General features: G+C 37.4%; 1 protein-coding gene and 1 long non-coding RNA gene across 3 annotated transcripts in view; one reads left to right on the forward strand and one right to left on the reverse strand.

Moving 5' to 3' along the window:
- LOC144644077 (cytochrome P450 3A29-like) lies at positions 1 to 12,810 on the reverse strand. Of its 2 annotated transcripts, none has more exons than XM_078503490.1 (14): positions 12,305 to 12,810; positions 11,957 to 12,108; positions 10,791 to 10,887; positions 9,954 to 10,012; positions 9,280 to 9,376; positions 7,656 to 7,772; positions 6,842 to 6,930; positions 6,260 to 6,399; positions 5,175 to 5,302; positions 3,439 to 3,657; positions 3,097 to 3,185; positions 2,641 to 2,778; positions 2,116 to 2,278; positions 1 to 1,254 (listed from the first exon to the last, which is right to left on the reverse strand). In XM_078503490.1, the coding sequence occupies exons 2-14, from the start codon at positions 12,043 to 12,045 to the stop codon at positions 1,174 to 1,176; spliced, it is 1,506 nt and encodes a 501-aa protein (XP_078359616.1). In that variant the 5' UTR covers positions 12,046 to 12,108; positions 12,305 to 12,810; the 3' UTR covers positions 1 to 1,173. The 2 variants fall into 2 exon arrangements, with proteins under 2 accessions (XP_078359616.1, XP_078359615.1); XM_078503489.1 differs by having other exon boundaries at positions 11,957 to 12,158.
- The window catches only part of LOC144644080 (uncharacterized), a 26,865-nt gene continuing 13,273 nt past the window's right edge, over positions 3,544 to 17,135 (forward strand). Inside the window, exons 1-2 of the long non-coding RNA XR_013569030.1 lie at positions 3,544 to 3,676; positions 4,494 to 4,655. This is a non-coding gene — a long non-coding RNA (uncharacterized LOC144644080). The remainder of the gene's footprint in view (positions 3,677 to 4,493; positions 4,656 to 17,135) is intronic.

Raw genomic sequence — 17,135 nt, forward strand, 5'->3', positions numbered from 1 at the left:
TTCAGGTTATCTTGTTTAATTAAAGAAACGTTTCTCCCGAAAAAAATGAGACTAATAGAGAAAAGATAACGACGAGTTTTGCAGTGAATCGTAAATCAGTACAAAACAAACGCTATAAAATACTTGCGATGAACCATTCAGAAAATACTTCATTTTATTTATTCCATTTTAAGGGTAAAAGCGGTAAATGTTTCAGCTCCTTTCATACTCTATCAACCTTACGTGTGCTTCCAAAAGAAAACCAGATATCCGGGGGGGGGGGTACCCAAAAAAATGTTTTGTACGGGGAGGCTCCGCCCCGAGCTCTTATCCCTTACCCATTTATATACCACTTTGCCAGAAATTGTACCCCTATCGTATACCAAGGTACCCCTTTCATATACCTGAAAGTCATGGTATAGACTTAAAACATTACGTTTTCTTGTCATTTTCAAGTAGCGCTTAATAAATTGAAATAATACAGCCATAAATTGCATCTGTTCGGCGGAGCCTCCCCGTATAGGCCATTATAGGGAGTGCCCCCCCCCCCCCCCCGGGCCTGATACACCCACGCTGAGCATGGACCAAGTGTAATATTAATATAGAAAGTAATTGTGTAAAGTAGTGTAGTTATGCAGAATATCATATTGCAATTTGGATTGGTTATAATTATTGTATAATTTTATAGAATGATTAGAGTACCATACTGTAAATAGCATATCATATTGTAAGTCGTCTAAGTATTGTATTGTCTTTAGTGTAGGCAGAGTCTCGTAAGTTGTGTAAGTGTTGTAATTATTGTATTGTAGAGTGGTTTAATGTTCACAATAAAAAAAGTGTGATATATTATTATTATATAGTATATATATAATGATTACCAACATTGATCCACTTTCCAGTGGATCTTTAGCCCACTAGAGGTAAATTATAGCAAATCACTGTTTTCGTTGTTACTGTTGACGTAAGTTCTCCTTTTCAGTATTGATGTTTTATAATAACGTTTTACCGAAATTCAAGAAATGTTAAATCACATCGTCAAGAAAATAAACAAAGTTGGAACGTTAGTACAAGATCGAAAAATCGCAAAATTAAGGTGTCGTGAAATATGCGACCTCTTAAATCACGAAATAAATGTAATAAGATAAGATGCAGGTTGTCTGCATTGTGAATGACGGGGCACAGCCTTGGCTTGATTTAATCTCTTGGTGAAACTTTAAGCATGATCTTTCCTTTGGGGCAGGTAAGAACAGGACCAACAACAAACTCCATCGGTACCTGCAAGGAAGGAAGATAAATTCAATCTGTGGATCAACATCGTTGAATTTTTATATCAGTGAAACAATGTATTAAACGTAACTGAAATGCTACGTTGTTACAGAGCCTGACTCGTTCCCAGGCGCCGTTACATGTCGTCTGTGAAAGGCGGAAAACAGGCCAAGGGAGCGCGGGTCTTGATGCTTTGTGGGTGAAACGTGGGACAGGTCAGTTACAGGGCAGTTATAATTCTCAGCTGGACCACACCCTTTTTATAAGAGCCTCTTATAACAACGTTGCATGAGACTGGAAAGAGCAAAAACATGCCACACGTCCAACTCCTCATTGTAAGACAACTTAACTTGACCAAGGCAAGCAATTTATCAAATATATTAAGATATTCCCAAAATACAGATTCAATCTTTGTTAACTGATTTGTTTATTGCTTCGGAGCGCCTCAACGATCCAGGAATAAAGCGATCCAAGAAGGGATGGGTCTTGCATGCATGCGTTTGGCTCGCAAAAAGTACTTTTTAACTCACTTCCCCATTTTTTTTTTTTTTGAGACCTATTGATGCCAAATAACCAAACTGTGACTGGGGTGTGACGTAACTGGCCACCCTTGCTGGTTCTAAGATCAGGATAGAGTAAGAGGTATAGCGGCTGTATGTTGGGTTACCTTCCTAACCAAGGACACGGTAGAGAAGGCGGTCGTGGATGCTAAGAAGACAGACAGACTAATCCAAAATAAAAACAAGAATATGGCTTGCTTTGGAAAAAACTTAAAAAAAAGTCCAATGCAAGGAGTGTTGCATAGGGAGTTTGCAAACATCCTCCGCAAGACCGAGCTGAGAAAGAAAGTGCATAAATATGCAAACTTACCGCTGTTTTCTCTGTGCGCTCAAGCTTGTATTTCTTCAGTAATCTCACCAGAGTCAGCTTAATTTCGAGCAAAGCAAATCTCATGCCGACACAATTGTGAGGACCAAATCCAAATGGCATGAATGTATAAGGATGACGCTTTGCTTTCTCTGCTTCGGTGAACCTGTCAACACCAATGAAAATAGTCCTTTAAAAGCAGTGCTTTAAAACGTAAAACTCGTTTCGACTGCATGACGATTTCTTCACTGTGATTCAATACTAAAACATTGCAAATTCAAGAGTTTGAAACCCTAAATCAAAGACTCCTGTGACAGTATAGATATCTACACATATGCAAACTAATTTGTTTATATTTGGAAGCGATGTACACTAACAACAATGAGAAAATGAGAAAGAAAGACAAAATGAACAAGATGGTCACAGTCATATTAAGATAAGATGAAAGAAAACGGTGGCGATAGAAACCTTGAGACTAAAATTGAAACTAGGACTTGACTGTTAATTGAATGGCATGACTCATCTCACCTTTCTGGATAAAACTTTTCAGGCTCTGGCCAAATCTCCGGGTCATGATGAATTGCATAACATGGAATCATGACCGGCATTCCACTTGGAATTGTAACTCCTTTGATAGTGCAAGTTTCATTGCAATCTCTAATTAATCTAGGGCATGAAAGTATAATCAGGGTCATTTTAGAGGTGTATAAAACAACTGAAAAAATAAAGAGAGGTGAACTTACAATGCAAGCGCAGTTAATGAAAGAAAGTGTATCTTACAATACGGACCTCAAACTCGACTAATAAGATTTAATATGAATATATGAACATGGATGTATTATTGTTTATATTGCTTCAAGTCTTAAATGCATCAAACAAGACCATGCACAGTTCACCGTCCGGTTAAAAAGAAGGAAAACTTCAACTGTTTCACATTCTAGTACTGATACCGAAAATCCTGATCCTTATCTCTCGTACACTTACACAAATGCTGGGGGGTACATTCTCAGCGCCTCGTTAATAACCATGTCAAGGTAATTCATCTTGTGAAGGACATCATACGACGGCGATTCCTGTAAATTCAATAGTTGTCTTTAGTGGATGTAAGGGAGGGACTTGAGCGCTTTTTCCATCCCTCCTGTTATTGCTGAAAAACATAAGGCCCGAAAGACCGAACATTTGGAGCAAGAAATGACCCACATGCGCTCCACATGCACTCCTTTTCAAGCAAGAATGGGCCATCTCCACTCCCCACTCCCCATTTTAATACCACCTCTGGTTCCGCCTCGTATGAAAAACTATCAATTCGATATCAATGTTACCTACCTCGCTTTCAGGCCACATTCTGTCAATCTCGTCTCTCAGTTTGTCTTGCACATGCGTATCAATGGCAAGATGATAACAAACAAAGCCCAGAGTGGTACTAGAAGTTTCATATCCAGCGAGAAGGAACACGACACTTTGGGCCTGAATATCTTCATTGTCAATTTTCCCTCCTCCTGTTTCCTCTTTTGCATCAAGCATCAACTGCAGCAAATCTTTCCGCTGTGAACAAAAGAAAACAGTAAGCCTGTTTAGCAGCTTTTGCTTACCACGCGACGACGTGGTTTCTGCATCAGTTACAGCATAAGTTCATTGTCTGGTTACAGACACAAACCTGAAAGTATAAATCTTTATATCACTTAGCCAAAGTAAATTTTTTAAAATTATCGATTCCTGTAGGAGGGTACCAAAGGGGGGTTCGTGATCCCGTTTCACGCACAAGTTTTAACCAAATTCACGTGTCACGTATACTTGAAACAGCAGAATTCACGGATCACGTTTCTTTTCTAACTACCGTATTTATTCGATTAAGCGCCCTGGGCGCTTATTAAATTTTTGGACCTAAAGAGTGGGCGCTTATTCGAGGTGGGCGCTTATTCGAGGCTGGGCGCTTATTAAATTTTCGCGGTTTTCAGTAAATAGTAAGTTTATATTTGTAACAAAACAATAAATAATAACAAAACGTAAAGATGTACCAAAGCAGAATTTTAACTGTTCATTGAAAGTTTCTGTAAAATACTAAGAAACCTCGGTCATGGGGGAAGTCTTCTTAGTAGTACTTAGTCAATTTCAATAATCAATGCTCCTCTTGTGCACTTCAGTTTTTTTGTGGGGTGGAGGGTGGGCGCTTATTCGAGGCTGGGCGCTTATTAACTTTTCTTACCTTTAGGGTGGGCGCTTATTAGAGGTGGGCGCTTATTCAAGGTTGGGCGCTTAATCGAATAAATACGGTATTTTTCACGCGTCACGGTCTAATTTTTGCCCTATTTTCACGCGTCCCGGACTAATTTTTGCCCTTTTCACGTGTCACGCATAAACCCTTTGCCCCCCTCCTGTAGCATTGGCGCCGTGTCGCCGGGCAACCTCGTTCCTGGAACGAGGTCAAAGACTGGCGGGAAAGTCGGTCTCTACAGCAGTTGAAGGCGAAGAAAGTTCAGTCTCCTCGTTTTAGGCATCAACTGGCAAGGAATTCAAAAGATAAAAAGCTACGAAACGAAAAGGTATGTTGTTAATGAAAAGATATGCTGTTAAGAAATGTGAAAGGCGTTTTCCTGGGGTATTATAAAGAAGCATCGAAAACCTTAGTGTCAAAAACAATAACGACGGCGACGCCGCGAGGAAAACATCGATAAAAAATAAGCTTGTATAAATTATCTTAACTAAGCTCATCTAGCATAATTCAACGTGTATAAGCCTATCCTGGCAGAATAATAATCCACGTGAATATGCAAAACCGAACAAACAAACAAACAAACAAACTGTGTTAAATTCCAAATAAAAACACGAAAAACGTGTCGTGGTTCACGGCTAAGAAATATACCAAGTATGGCGCACGTGGTTACCTCCTGAACTGCTCATGTACAAACAGAACTTTTTTCTCACTTTGCACCTTTTTGGTGTGATCATTTACATCTTGCAGCACTGATTTGAGGAAACTATAATTCGCATATATTATTTTAGTAGAAACAATGTGTAGAATGATTAACTACCATGCACTCACGGTGAAGGTATACACATACTTGAACTTTGCTGTTGCCACTTGCTTTTGTCCTTTCAGCGATAATATCTGCTGCTACCACTCCGATTTTGTCAAAGGCAAAAGTGTCTGGGAGGTACTTGAAAATATGGTCTCCAAATGGTAACAGAACTGCAAAAATGCAAAACTTAAGTTATTGCTATCAAGGGAAAAAAGTAAAGGCCTGGAAACAGGGCTGATCAAGCTATAAATTAAAATATGAATTGTCCATAATGTTCGCTTGGGAGTTGATAAAATATATGCTATTTACAAGGCTAAAAAGGTTAAAAGTTATAAAATTACAAAATTAAAACCAAACGTTTTCGGCTGTTTGCCATCATCAGGGTTGAACCCTCATGATGGCAAACAGCCGAAAAGTGGTTTGGTTTTAATATTTTAATTTTATAACTTTTAACCTTTTTAGCTTTGTAAATAGCAAAATATGAATTGTCGGCATACTTCAACGGTACATTGGTATGTTTATGACATGCGACATGATTAGGATCAATTATTGGATTTCTTAAATAATCAAATTGTTCATAATTGCAATCAGTTGATTGCTTACCATAAAATTCTTGTAATACACTTCCCCCTCCCCCACCCACTCTGTAAAGTATACACACCCGAAATTAGCCCTCCTTAATATAATCAAGAGTTTAATTTTACATGTAGCTTTTAATAATAAAATTTCTTAATTAAATTCTGATTATAAAGACCCTACTGTAGGGGTTAGTCTAGATACATTAAAATGTACTGTTTAATCATGATACTTTGGGTTGTTTTTAAATTCTATTACATTATATTTAAGAGGCTTTTGATGACTGTACAACTTCTTGTGTGCAATTCATACTCAGGCTATGTTTAGAGAGTTTTACCGCATAGTCTTATGTATGCCTAAATTAAAAAAGTTTCAAATAAAATTATAAGCCTGACTTTTTTTGAAATGCAAATTCCTTCCAATAATAATCCCTGCTCCTCAAAAATAAGCCCACCAAAAGAGCCTTCTGAAAAATATAGCCCAGGGCTTATTAATGGAAATTAACAGTATTTGATTACTTTGAAACCAATGCAAGGACAATAAATTCTTACACAATATTGCAACCAAAAGTTTTGGTGCCATGGCCTTCTTTGCTAGTTCAGTGATTGGATCATTTTGAACAGTTTGTGTTTCTGCCTTGACTCCAAATGCTGTTGTCAAAATCACTTCCATGGTCAGGCTCTGAAGCCACCTAAAAAAAAAGGAAATAAAAGAAACATGTATGCCTCTTTGTCACTGTACTTCAAGGTTGTACATTAAGCCCCAGTTGACCAAACGGTGAATAGTGCTATCTAGAAGATAATTGTAAACAAAACAAACTGTGCAATTTATCTGGGGGAGACAACAATTTAACAACTCCTTGCTAATGCAACTTTGTGAAAAAGGTAGTAAAATAAATAAGTTTAAGTGAGACAAGGTTTTGCATTCTTACAAATTATAGCAAGACAATTTTGCTCAAAGCATTTGAAATGCGATCAGACCAGCTCCCATCAAGTGCATGACATTGGGTATCTCAAAGGGAATGGATTAATAATTTAATGCTTATAATTAGTTAGCTCCAAAATTAAATGCTGAGTAAACATACACTAAACAATACACTGCTAAATAATACTGAACACTAAATAATATAACACCTGTGAAAATCAACAATCTCTCCTGACTTGGAAATCCTATCCACTTTTTGTATTAAAGTATCCAGTGCTTCATTCATAAAGGGCATCATCTGAAGGAGGTATTGAATAAAAACAAAAATACTCACTGTCTTTTGCGTGATCAAAATAATAAAATTAAAAAGTTTAAATTTTAGCATTGTATTTAAACTTTATTAGAATTAGCTTTGCTTATAAGCTTGTATTTGAGCTTATCTCAATTTAGCTGTTATCAACTCAGTCTGAATTAATTTCCCAGGGGATTGGGTTAGGGGGTTTAAAGAAAGTCAATTTTAAGATTTTCAGCCTCATTGAATTCAATAGGTATAAAGAGACATTAATAAGATGAGCCACAACTAATCATTTTCCAGGAAAATTGTTATATTTATGATTAATAATGGAAACATAAGTAGTCATTTATTTCTAAAAAGCACGGTAATAATAGCCTATTATTATAGTTGGTTGGCACATTAAAGACCTCCAAGACTTCTTAGATCATCGTCAGCACATCTTCAGCAAGTTACCTAAATTAAAGCAAGTACTAAAACATATGCGGACAGAGCATTTAGCATAGCCGCTTTGTCACTGTGAAATACCCTACCGATGAACATCGCTTCTGCAGCTTAACTATCAAAGACTTTAAAAGTAATCTTAAGATGCATTTGTTTTGAGCATCTTTCAGCTGACTTAATTTGTGACATTTTTAATGTTACGTATCTTTAATTTCAGTACCATAATTATTGTAAACCTATTTGTTAATTTTTAGATATTATTTTTGTAATTTAAAATTTATACTTGCCTGCTTCATTTTAGATGTGCTGAAGGTTGGAGACAATATGTTACGTATGTCCTTCCACTTCTGGCCACGTACAACTGTTAACATTTTGTTATATGGCTTCTTGAATTCCACTAAACTCTGATAAATAAGGGAAGACTGAATATTATTTTTATGATATATTCTATTTTACACCCAATGCCTGAGGTCTTAATGTTTTCCTTTGTTTGAAACAGGATATTCAGTGGATGTGCTAATTTTAATTAAAAGTTCAGAATTAAAAATTAAAAATGTACACTAAGACTCACATGCATTTGTTTACACCCTTAATTATTGTGTTGTAGAAATTTTCTACAACAGTGAACACAATTAAGGGTGTAAATAAACTAACAGAATATTGCTTCAGCAATATAATATAGGACATTGATTAACCTTTAAGCCAACATCAGACTATCCCAGATATATTTTATTGGCATGCATGCCAGCATACAATTTTGAGTTGAGTTCTTCATGGTACCTAGTGTAATGCAACCCTCTCTCTGATATTTGTGCAGGTTTTTTTTTCAAAATTTTGAAAAGCAGATTAACTCTGTGATGCTAAAATATTCAGTAGCTTTTCAATGTGTCCCTCACAGACATTTTGATGTGTCAAATGTATGATTTTTGACATTTCCATTGGCTGCACCCACATTTTGACATGCAGGTACCATGTAGCCAAATTGTGACTTTTCTGACTTCCTTAATTCAAAATTGCAAAATTCAGGTACACTTTTACATTCCCTCCTGGATGGGATGCTATTCCATTGCAGGGTACGTTACTCCCTAGCAGTAAATTTGCTGGTACCCATTTATACACCTGGGTGGAGAGAGGCGTTTTGAGGTTAAATTGTCTTCCCAAAAACAAGTACAATGCAGTGCCCCGACCAGGCCTCGAACCCAGACTGCTTGATCTGGAGTCTGGTGCACTAACCATTGGGCCACCAAGCTTCCCCATACATAACCTTATAACCTACAAAAACACGTCATTTTTTAAAGCAAGTGTAGGGCTATCTACTTATGCAAAATATTTTTGATTTCATTGTCTTTAGTAGAGAGAAAACCTTGGGAGGGGGCATGATCAGCCCCCCTTGTACCGGCACAGTGGAGGTTTGAATTTGCTTGTATGTCTGAGGGTCAACATGTTTTATATGTGAATGACATAAACAGTCCACCTGGCACTTGCATGCCCAGGATATCAGAGATGCCAACATGAAAAAAATTGAAATCAGGGAGACTACCAATTTTGTGTCAAGATACCTCTTCTCAACTCCCAAAACTTTCCTAAAAAATAGAGGTCCACCAAGTCATCCACAAAAAAGTGTCAAATATCTCCAATAATTGGTTAAAATAAGTGTGAAAACACATATTTTAAGCACTTTCCTTTGTATTTGGGAGATTTGGTGACCACTAAGGGAGACCAGGAGATTCTGCCTGTATTTGGGAGACTCCCGGATAATCCTGGAGAGTTGGTATTAAGATGGGATATATATATCGGCGGCACTGAAAGCCTGACCATGTATTGCATAGTATTGTGGGGATCAGCCAGCAATTAACATATGAAAATTACCACCTGCCTATCAAAGAGTAACAGAAAATGAATATATTTTACCTTTCGATCATGAAACTTAGAAAATTCTTTGACAAGGATCTCTTTGATCATATCTGGATCAGCCACCATGAGGAAAGGTTGACGGAAAAAATACATTCTAAAGAAAAGGGAATCAAGTTTAATAATATCTTAAACCCTGATCATCAGCAGGCTATAGCAAAATTCACTGCTAGCTAGTCCTTCTTCAATCAAACAGATGTGTCTAAGGTTTTTTCTTTCTGGGCTGGTGGATTCAAAGGGTTTAAATTTCGTTAGCTACTTATGGGTAATTTGTAGCAGTTCACAGCTTCTTAACTTGAGTCATCGTAAATATTCAATTGCCATCAAAATTCTGTCAGGCATCGCATCACTAGTCCCCCCTTTTGATATCTTGTTTGCCACGGCATGAAAATTCATGCTCGCAAATGTTGCCATAACAGCTAAAATTAGATCTTCGACTACACAACTGACTGCTTCTTGTTGCCCCTAAGGCTTGTTGCTGAAAATTCAATGACCAGAATACTCTGGTTTGCAGACTCTGTATGGCGGGATTACTGGTACTTCCCGGAGAAATATTGTTTTCTAATTTTATATTATTTGCCCCCTGAACAAATTTTTGCTTGCTTTGCAAAGATATAACTTTCCTCCTGACCACAGAAGCTGCTTTTCTACATAACAAATGTAAAAATACCCACCCAAAGACCTTGCCGTATTTCTTACACCATTCCAAGTGACGTTTTGGAATACTGTTTGGCTACAGAAAAAGATTAATCAGTAATCAGCATGACTTATAGTGTACCAAGGAAGTGTCATATTCACATAACTGAGTATAGATTTAAGATATAGGTTGTGTTTTCACTAGGACAATTTTAGCTAGATATAAAGTTGGAAAAGTCCGGAAATACAGTGAAAACACTTTGTCTATTATGTTAAGCGAGTTAAAAATGCAAACTGTTTTCACAAGGAAAAACAGAGGGTTTTCTCGCCTTTTCTACAGGAAATTCATGCAGAGTTATACTACCTCGCAAGATGGTTTAACTTGTCCTGACAAATACTGCAGCCAATCGCATTGCGTGCAGTGACAGATTCCTGCAAATGATCTACCAAATATTACATTTTCCAGTTCGTCGGCGTCTTGCGCTTTCGGTGAGAATTGTTCAATGTTGTTTTGCTGCTGGATCAACAGCATATCCTCGCATACTCCTCATTTGTAGAGACGTTTACTGCATCCTATAAAAAAAAGTCCTTCTCCTCCGCGTAAATATTGCACGAGAAGTCATTAAAAGCGCTTCGTCTCCTTATTTTCTGACTGTTGCGCGCTTTTGTAATTTGAATCTTCTGAGTTAGCGGCTTAAATGTTCACAGTGAAAACAGTTGCCACGTTTAACTAATTAATGTCGGTCTGTAAACAAACACCCAGAAAGAATGTTCAGCTAGTTAATCGGCCAAGTGAAAACACAACCAAAAAGATATTACTCAGATACCATATTCTGCCCCTTTCATCCTGACAATATCAAATTACAGAAACTTACAGAGTAAAATCTTTCGAGTGAATTTCCAAAAACTGGGAGTGGTCTTGGCCCACGGATCCCAAGTTTCTTGAACACAGTAAACGGTGCAATGCAGTACCTGAAGTAAGGTAAATGAAAGACCATAACAAAATCTAACATCTAAATTTAACTCATTGATTAACCTGTAAATATTTCTATTAAAGAGTAATTAACATCCGAACTCTGCACAATATTAAATGTGTTAACCAAGCAGAAGGGCCTGTGAATAATGAAAAACATCAACTAAGGCAGTATGTATTAGTAAATTCCCTGACAGATATTAAAAGAAATTAAGGGGCGAACAAGAACTGCAGGCAATAGGACTAGAATGGAACAAAATAGATCGGCAAGCCCAGGATTGAGATAAGTGGAGGAGAACTGTCCATGCCATATGCTACACAGAGAAGCAAAGGGGATAAGAGAGAGTAAGGGGAGCCCCCTCCCCCCCCCCCCCTCGACCCTTTATCTGGCATGGGAGAATTAAAAATCTGTCATTTGAAGCTCCAAAATGCAGGAAATAGCAATCTTTTTTAAAACGAGGGTCCTGAAAAGGGGGGGGGGGGATAAATCCCATTTTTGCAGCCCAAATCCCATTTTTCCAGGCTATTGTTTTCTCCCAATCCCAGTTCTATTGTTTTTCTGTCTGATTCCCATTCCCAGTGACCAAATCCCAGTCCCTGTGACCCAAATCCCACTTTCCCAATGAAAGTTTGGACAAATCCCAGTTCCAATTTTACCCCCTTCAGGCCCCTCTAAAGTAGCCATTAAATCTCCGGGGGGAGGATGGGAGGGTGTATTCTACTATAGCCCCCTGTTTCTGAATTTCCTGGATCCGCCCCAGTAATCAAGTAGGATCTGTATTTAGCTTGAAACGGAAGGTGTTCAAAACGTTAACGTAGCAAAAGTAAAGCATGACATAGACAGTTTTAGATCTAATATATCCTCGGATAAAAACTTAAACGTACGTATTTCGACTATTTCAGCTACAGTGGACGCTTTTCTTTACGAGAAGTGCGCCTTGCGTGACTGCAGAGTACAACTTAAATTACTAGTCGACATCAGAGTCGACATTAGACGCGCGAGTCAATTAGTAATGGAAAAAATAAATCAAACAACATAGTGTATGCTTTGTTTTACATTTTACATACCGGTAAAATAGGAGAATCAGAAATCCAACCAACAGTGTAACCCAGTGATCGTTCGCAAACTGAGCAGTTGTTTGCAGAAAACCAGCCATGATCTTTGGTGTACTTATTAGAAACCAAGTACGTCAGCGTTGTTTGTAGAGACCTCTCTTAGGCTGGAGTAGGATAAATCAAGAACTTAGTTATCCTTTCTTCTTGTTGTTCTCTGCAAAAAGAAAAAATTGTACAGAAGCAACCGAGAACTAATTACAAGGGACAACTGACACGGCTGACGACTGAGTATCCGTACAGTCCGAAGAACAAGAAACAAGTTACCCGGGACAAGTTAATCTACCAGCTAAAGATTTTTACCTGAGAAAATTCAAAGCACTCTTATGCACTTGCTTCACTGAATATTTTGGTATTGATCACCAACAGTTTTCTCTAACTGAGTACAATGACTTCAGCTTTGCACGGCAGCTTATATAGCTGAGCTGTGCACAACGTCAGAAAAACTTGTACGTGACTGACTTTGTAATATCTAAATTTAGCCATAGATGTAATGCCGGATGAAATGCAGGAATAGCATTACAGAACAAAACCCGTTGTTGATAGTTTTTTCCTCTAAATTCATAGCTTAGTTCAGAAAGCTAAGGTCGTAAAGGTTGTGATATTATTTAAGGTGGTCAATGAACTGGGTCAATATTAAGCTTTATATATATCTTTTCTTTGCAAAGGTAAAACATAAAATTGCGGTTTTTGCCTCTGGTTTTATTTTGGCGTACTATACACATCATGTATAAGTACTTTAATTAAGCCTTGGCTTAACGATAAAATATCTTTAATCGTATCCATGAAATTAAATGAACCAGGTACACGATCGATCATTATTCGTGACTCAAAATAAAAATGTGTGCGTTTGATGGGACCATTTGTCGTCAAACATTTTTGCGTGACTAACATAACGTGACTAACATTTTTGCGTGATTGCGAACGTCCACTTCCGTTCACAAGAACTTATTTCGCGATTATCGCCAAACCCCATTTTAACCATGCATTGGTGCCTCCTTTACATCAATTTTCGTCAGAACTCCAGGCTCTCTCGAGTGTAAATAGTGTCCAAAGGGTTTTTAACCGTCACGCGGTTCACGTTATACATGCACCTGTGCATGTTTGTTTTGCAAATGTCACTGGTCTGATCCGGATGTACGCAGGCGTTTCCTGTGGCACGTATCACCACCAAATCCACGTACAACGTAAACACGACAACGTGGACCCTCCTCGCATTCAAGTACGTTGCTTTTACGCCGTCGCGGATAGGTCTGGAACGAGACTGATACGTGTTTCTATAGAGTTTTGCCAATCGAAGAACATAGAATTACCGGCTAAAGACACTCCGTGTGCCCACGATACCAGACTGCAACAGGAGTGTTCTGAGTGTTAAAAATTGTTTTCTGTATTTATTCTGTACCTGTTTTATACCACCTTGTACTGACATGCAGCCCAGCTATTTTAGGCGGTATATCACTTGAGAACCTACGAACCTAAGAGAATGAGGCGAGAGTTGGCTTGATCATTTTAATACAAGATAAGTGCACAAGAATATATCTGGGCTAGAAATATATTTTGAAAAATATACAGTGGAACCCCGATATAACGATCCTCGATATAACGATATTCCCGATATAACGATGAATATTCTATGTTCCGGCAAAAGTTACAGTAAAATGTATGGGACGGAACCCCGATATAACGATCTTCGATATAACGATATTCCCGATATAACGATGAGAATTTTGCAGACCGAACGTAAAATCCTCCCGATATAACGATATTATCAGAACACCGTCACATTTCATTTGCAAAACATCGAATTTAATGCAATAACATTACGGTAATCGAGTCATCTCTTACGTTTCTAAAAACAGCTTTGTACGATGAAATACGAAAATGATACTGTGTTCTCGGCCTTCTTATCAAAATTATTCTCTTTATCCTCCTCTATTATGCAGTAAAAAGTACTTGTTAGGTTTACCCCGATATAACGATATTTTCGGTAGTTTAACGGCCATATCGTTATATCGGGAGTTTCGATATAACGATTTTTCGATATAACGATATTATTTTACTGCTCCCTTAGCATATCGTTATATCGGGGTTCCACTGTACTTGAACAATAACTATGACTACTTAAAAAAGCAGGAAACACCTCTTTATTGGTTAACTTATTTACAGGAATAGTAAGTTATGTTTTGCCTTCCTTTGCCTCACTGAAAGCTGTTCAGTCTAAAACAAATACACTGATAATTTGTTTCAAAACAAATTCGGAGTTTATTACCATACCTGTGCTGTCATAGGAGCGGATCCAGGATTTTTCTTAGGAGGAGGTGCGCCACTAAGGAATGGCGTTCCTTTTTTTTTTGCAGAATACCAGTTGTATAAGAAAGCCGCAGGTCATCTAAGGGAGGAGGGGAGGGGGCAGGAGGTGCGCACCCCCCCTCTCTAGATCCGCCTCTGAGTCGGTTGTATGAAGGTTAAAGGAACTGTCACAGCCGAGATTTGGCTTTTTAATTGTACTGTTACTCATCAACGAACTCGCAAAGCACCAAAAATGAAGCGAATACTAACATGAAGAAACATAGGCACGCTAAGCGTGCAGGAGTTATTTTTTCAATTTATGGGGTGGCTTGGGGTGAAACTGAGTGATTGTCCTGTTGGGATGGTTTATGCCATGGGTTGAGCTTATTGTGCATGGCGCCCCACGGAGTCACTTTTTTGCACAAAGTTTGCTTGCAAACAAAATAATTTTTACATGCATTTTGATACATCAGAACTGTTTTATTTAATACGGAAATTTTCATCATTTAATTAAAAAAACAAAACTAATTCAATTGTCAAAATGTCACAAACTGGCACGTTCTTATTCTGTTTAAAGCGGTTATTTTGTTGCTCGCTTTGTAGCAACCGTAACGGGTTACTTTTGTTTGTTACGGAATACTTTTGGCTTTTTGCCAAACACTGTAACATGATACCGTTGTTTTTCTCACTTTTGTAACATGATACCTTTTTTTTAAACGAACGTAACACGATACCCTTGTTTTTCTCGAAAAAGCCACGTCTCCATATAGACATTGAACGAAAAGTACTATAATAAACGAAGCAATAAACGAATCAAATGAAAAAAACACTCTCTTCGGAAAAGTTCTTTAAAGCGCAGTACACCTGGAGTATTTGTTTCCTGTCAAAACTGTTCTACAAAGATTTTCGTTCATTCACAACGTAAATTCTATTCAACAAACAAGAACTAATTGAGTTATCAAGTTGTCACGAAATGGCACGCTCTTATTCTGTTTTTGCTATCGATCGTAGTTGCTTTTAACAGTAAAGTTACTTGTACCGGTTCAATGTTTGAACGATATGCTAAATGTTAAATGTTTGAACAAAATGTTTTACAGTTGATTTCATTTTACTTTGGCCGCCCGCTTTGCGAAGTTTGTTGGGAAATTGGAAACTTTGTTATGAAGTTGCCAATTACGGTGCGAGTTTGCGAATACATACATACATACATACATACATACATACATGGTTTATTTGATAAAGCAGGTTACAAAATAATTGGCAAGACGTTAAGTCCTGATGTGGACCTGCACTATCTAAAATAATAAATTACAATAAGATCCTATATAATCCATAATCCAAAATTTATTTACAATATCTGAATAAATAATGATAGGTAAAATAGATGAATTAATAACAATATACAGTAAAAAGATAAATGAATGAATAAATTAAAAATATATGAAGTCCAGAGATTTGTTAGAAACGCAGCAAGACGCTTTAGTGAAACTGATAGATTTTAAGAGACTCTTATTTGCCTTAAGTTTTTTCTTGAAAGAATCAAGGTTAGAGCAAGACTTGATGTCATCGGGAAGGATATTCCAAGAAAGTGCAGCACGATGTTTAAAAGAAGATCTTCCCACTTCTGTTCTTGGTCTATCAACCTCAACATTTAAGGATTTTCTAAAGTCATAAGTAGACTCGGGTTTCACTAGTAAGCCCTTTAGAGGATCGATGCTATTTCCATGGTAAATATTGTGCGTAATAACTAGAAGTCTCTTAATCAAATTGCAAACATCGATACTAATTTCTCGACTTCGGCCCGACTGAACTTTCCAAGTTTGGTAGTTGAGGAGAAACAAGACATGTTGCTCGAAAGTCATGGCGATTTCTGAACTCGAAGATTTTAGAACTTGTCAAGGAAAGTAGCTTGAAGTGCAAGACAACGTTTCGCATCAGCGATCACGCAAGTGATTTGCCGATAAATAAATATCATGCATGTAGAAATTTGGTCAAATTTTAACTTTTTTGTATGAAAACACATATTTAACGATTTCTGCGAGGCATAATCTTTACTGTCTTCAACTTCAAGTCTTCTGTGTTTGTAAACCGGATGAAACTGGATGGTTTACCCATATGTAAAATTTATTTTAATCGAAGCCGACGCGACGCGACGCATTTGTTCGAGACAACATGTTTACGGCTCGCTGAACATAAAAGTTTTTTTATTTTTATGACATTTGTTTCCATCAGTTAAGCGTAGCAAAGCCCTTTTTGATAACATAACTACAGAAGGATTTAATAAATTCGGGCAGAAGTTGGGAACTTTGTATCGAAGCTCACAATTTGATTCGCAAACTACGAATACGTTTCAAATCCATGATAATTCACAACTCACCAATTAATCTTTCAACGAAAACGAACTGCGACACGCTGCGACACATAATTTCGTCAGATTACTTCGCCTTTATAAACTGCAATTTGATTGGTTCTGATAGTACCTGAAATCTGATTGGTGTGACAAACAAACATACTTCACTGACCCACTGAGTCACGGAACATCGCGCCGACTAAAGAGCTATTTTGAAAAAATAACTCAAAAACTGAAGCTGCCGAAGTTTAAAATGAATTACACATCAGGGACTGGGGAAAACTTTAAGCAACAGACAGACTGGGTGTCTATTATCATAGACGTGGCGAATCACTAGGTTTATGAATAAAGTAAGGTGTATGAAGTTTCTGCTATTTGAATCTTTAATGCTTCTTTCTAGTATTTGCAATGGTAAAATGTGTGTTATAATTTCTTAAATGTAAAACACAAGCACAAATTAATTACGCAGAAAAAAAAACTAAATGAAGACAACAT

The sequence above is a fragment of the Oculina patagonica genome, chromosome 2 (genome assembly GCF_052425735.1).
Source record: "Oculina patagonica isolate OP01 chromosome 2, crgOcupat, whole genome shotgun sequence".
NCBI lineage: Eukaryota > Metazoa > Cnidaria > Anthozoa > Scleractinia > Oculinidae > Oculina > Oculina patagonica.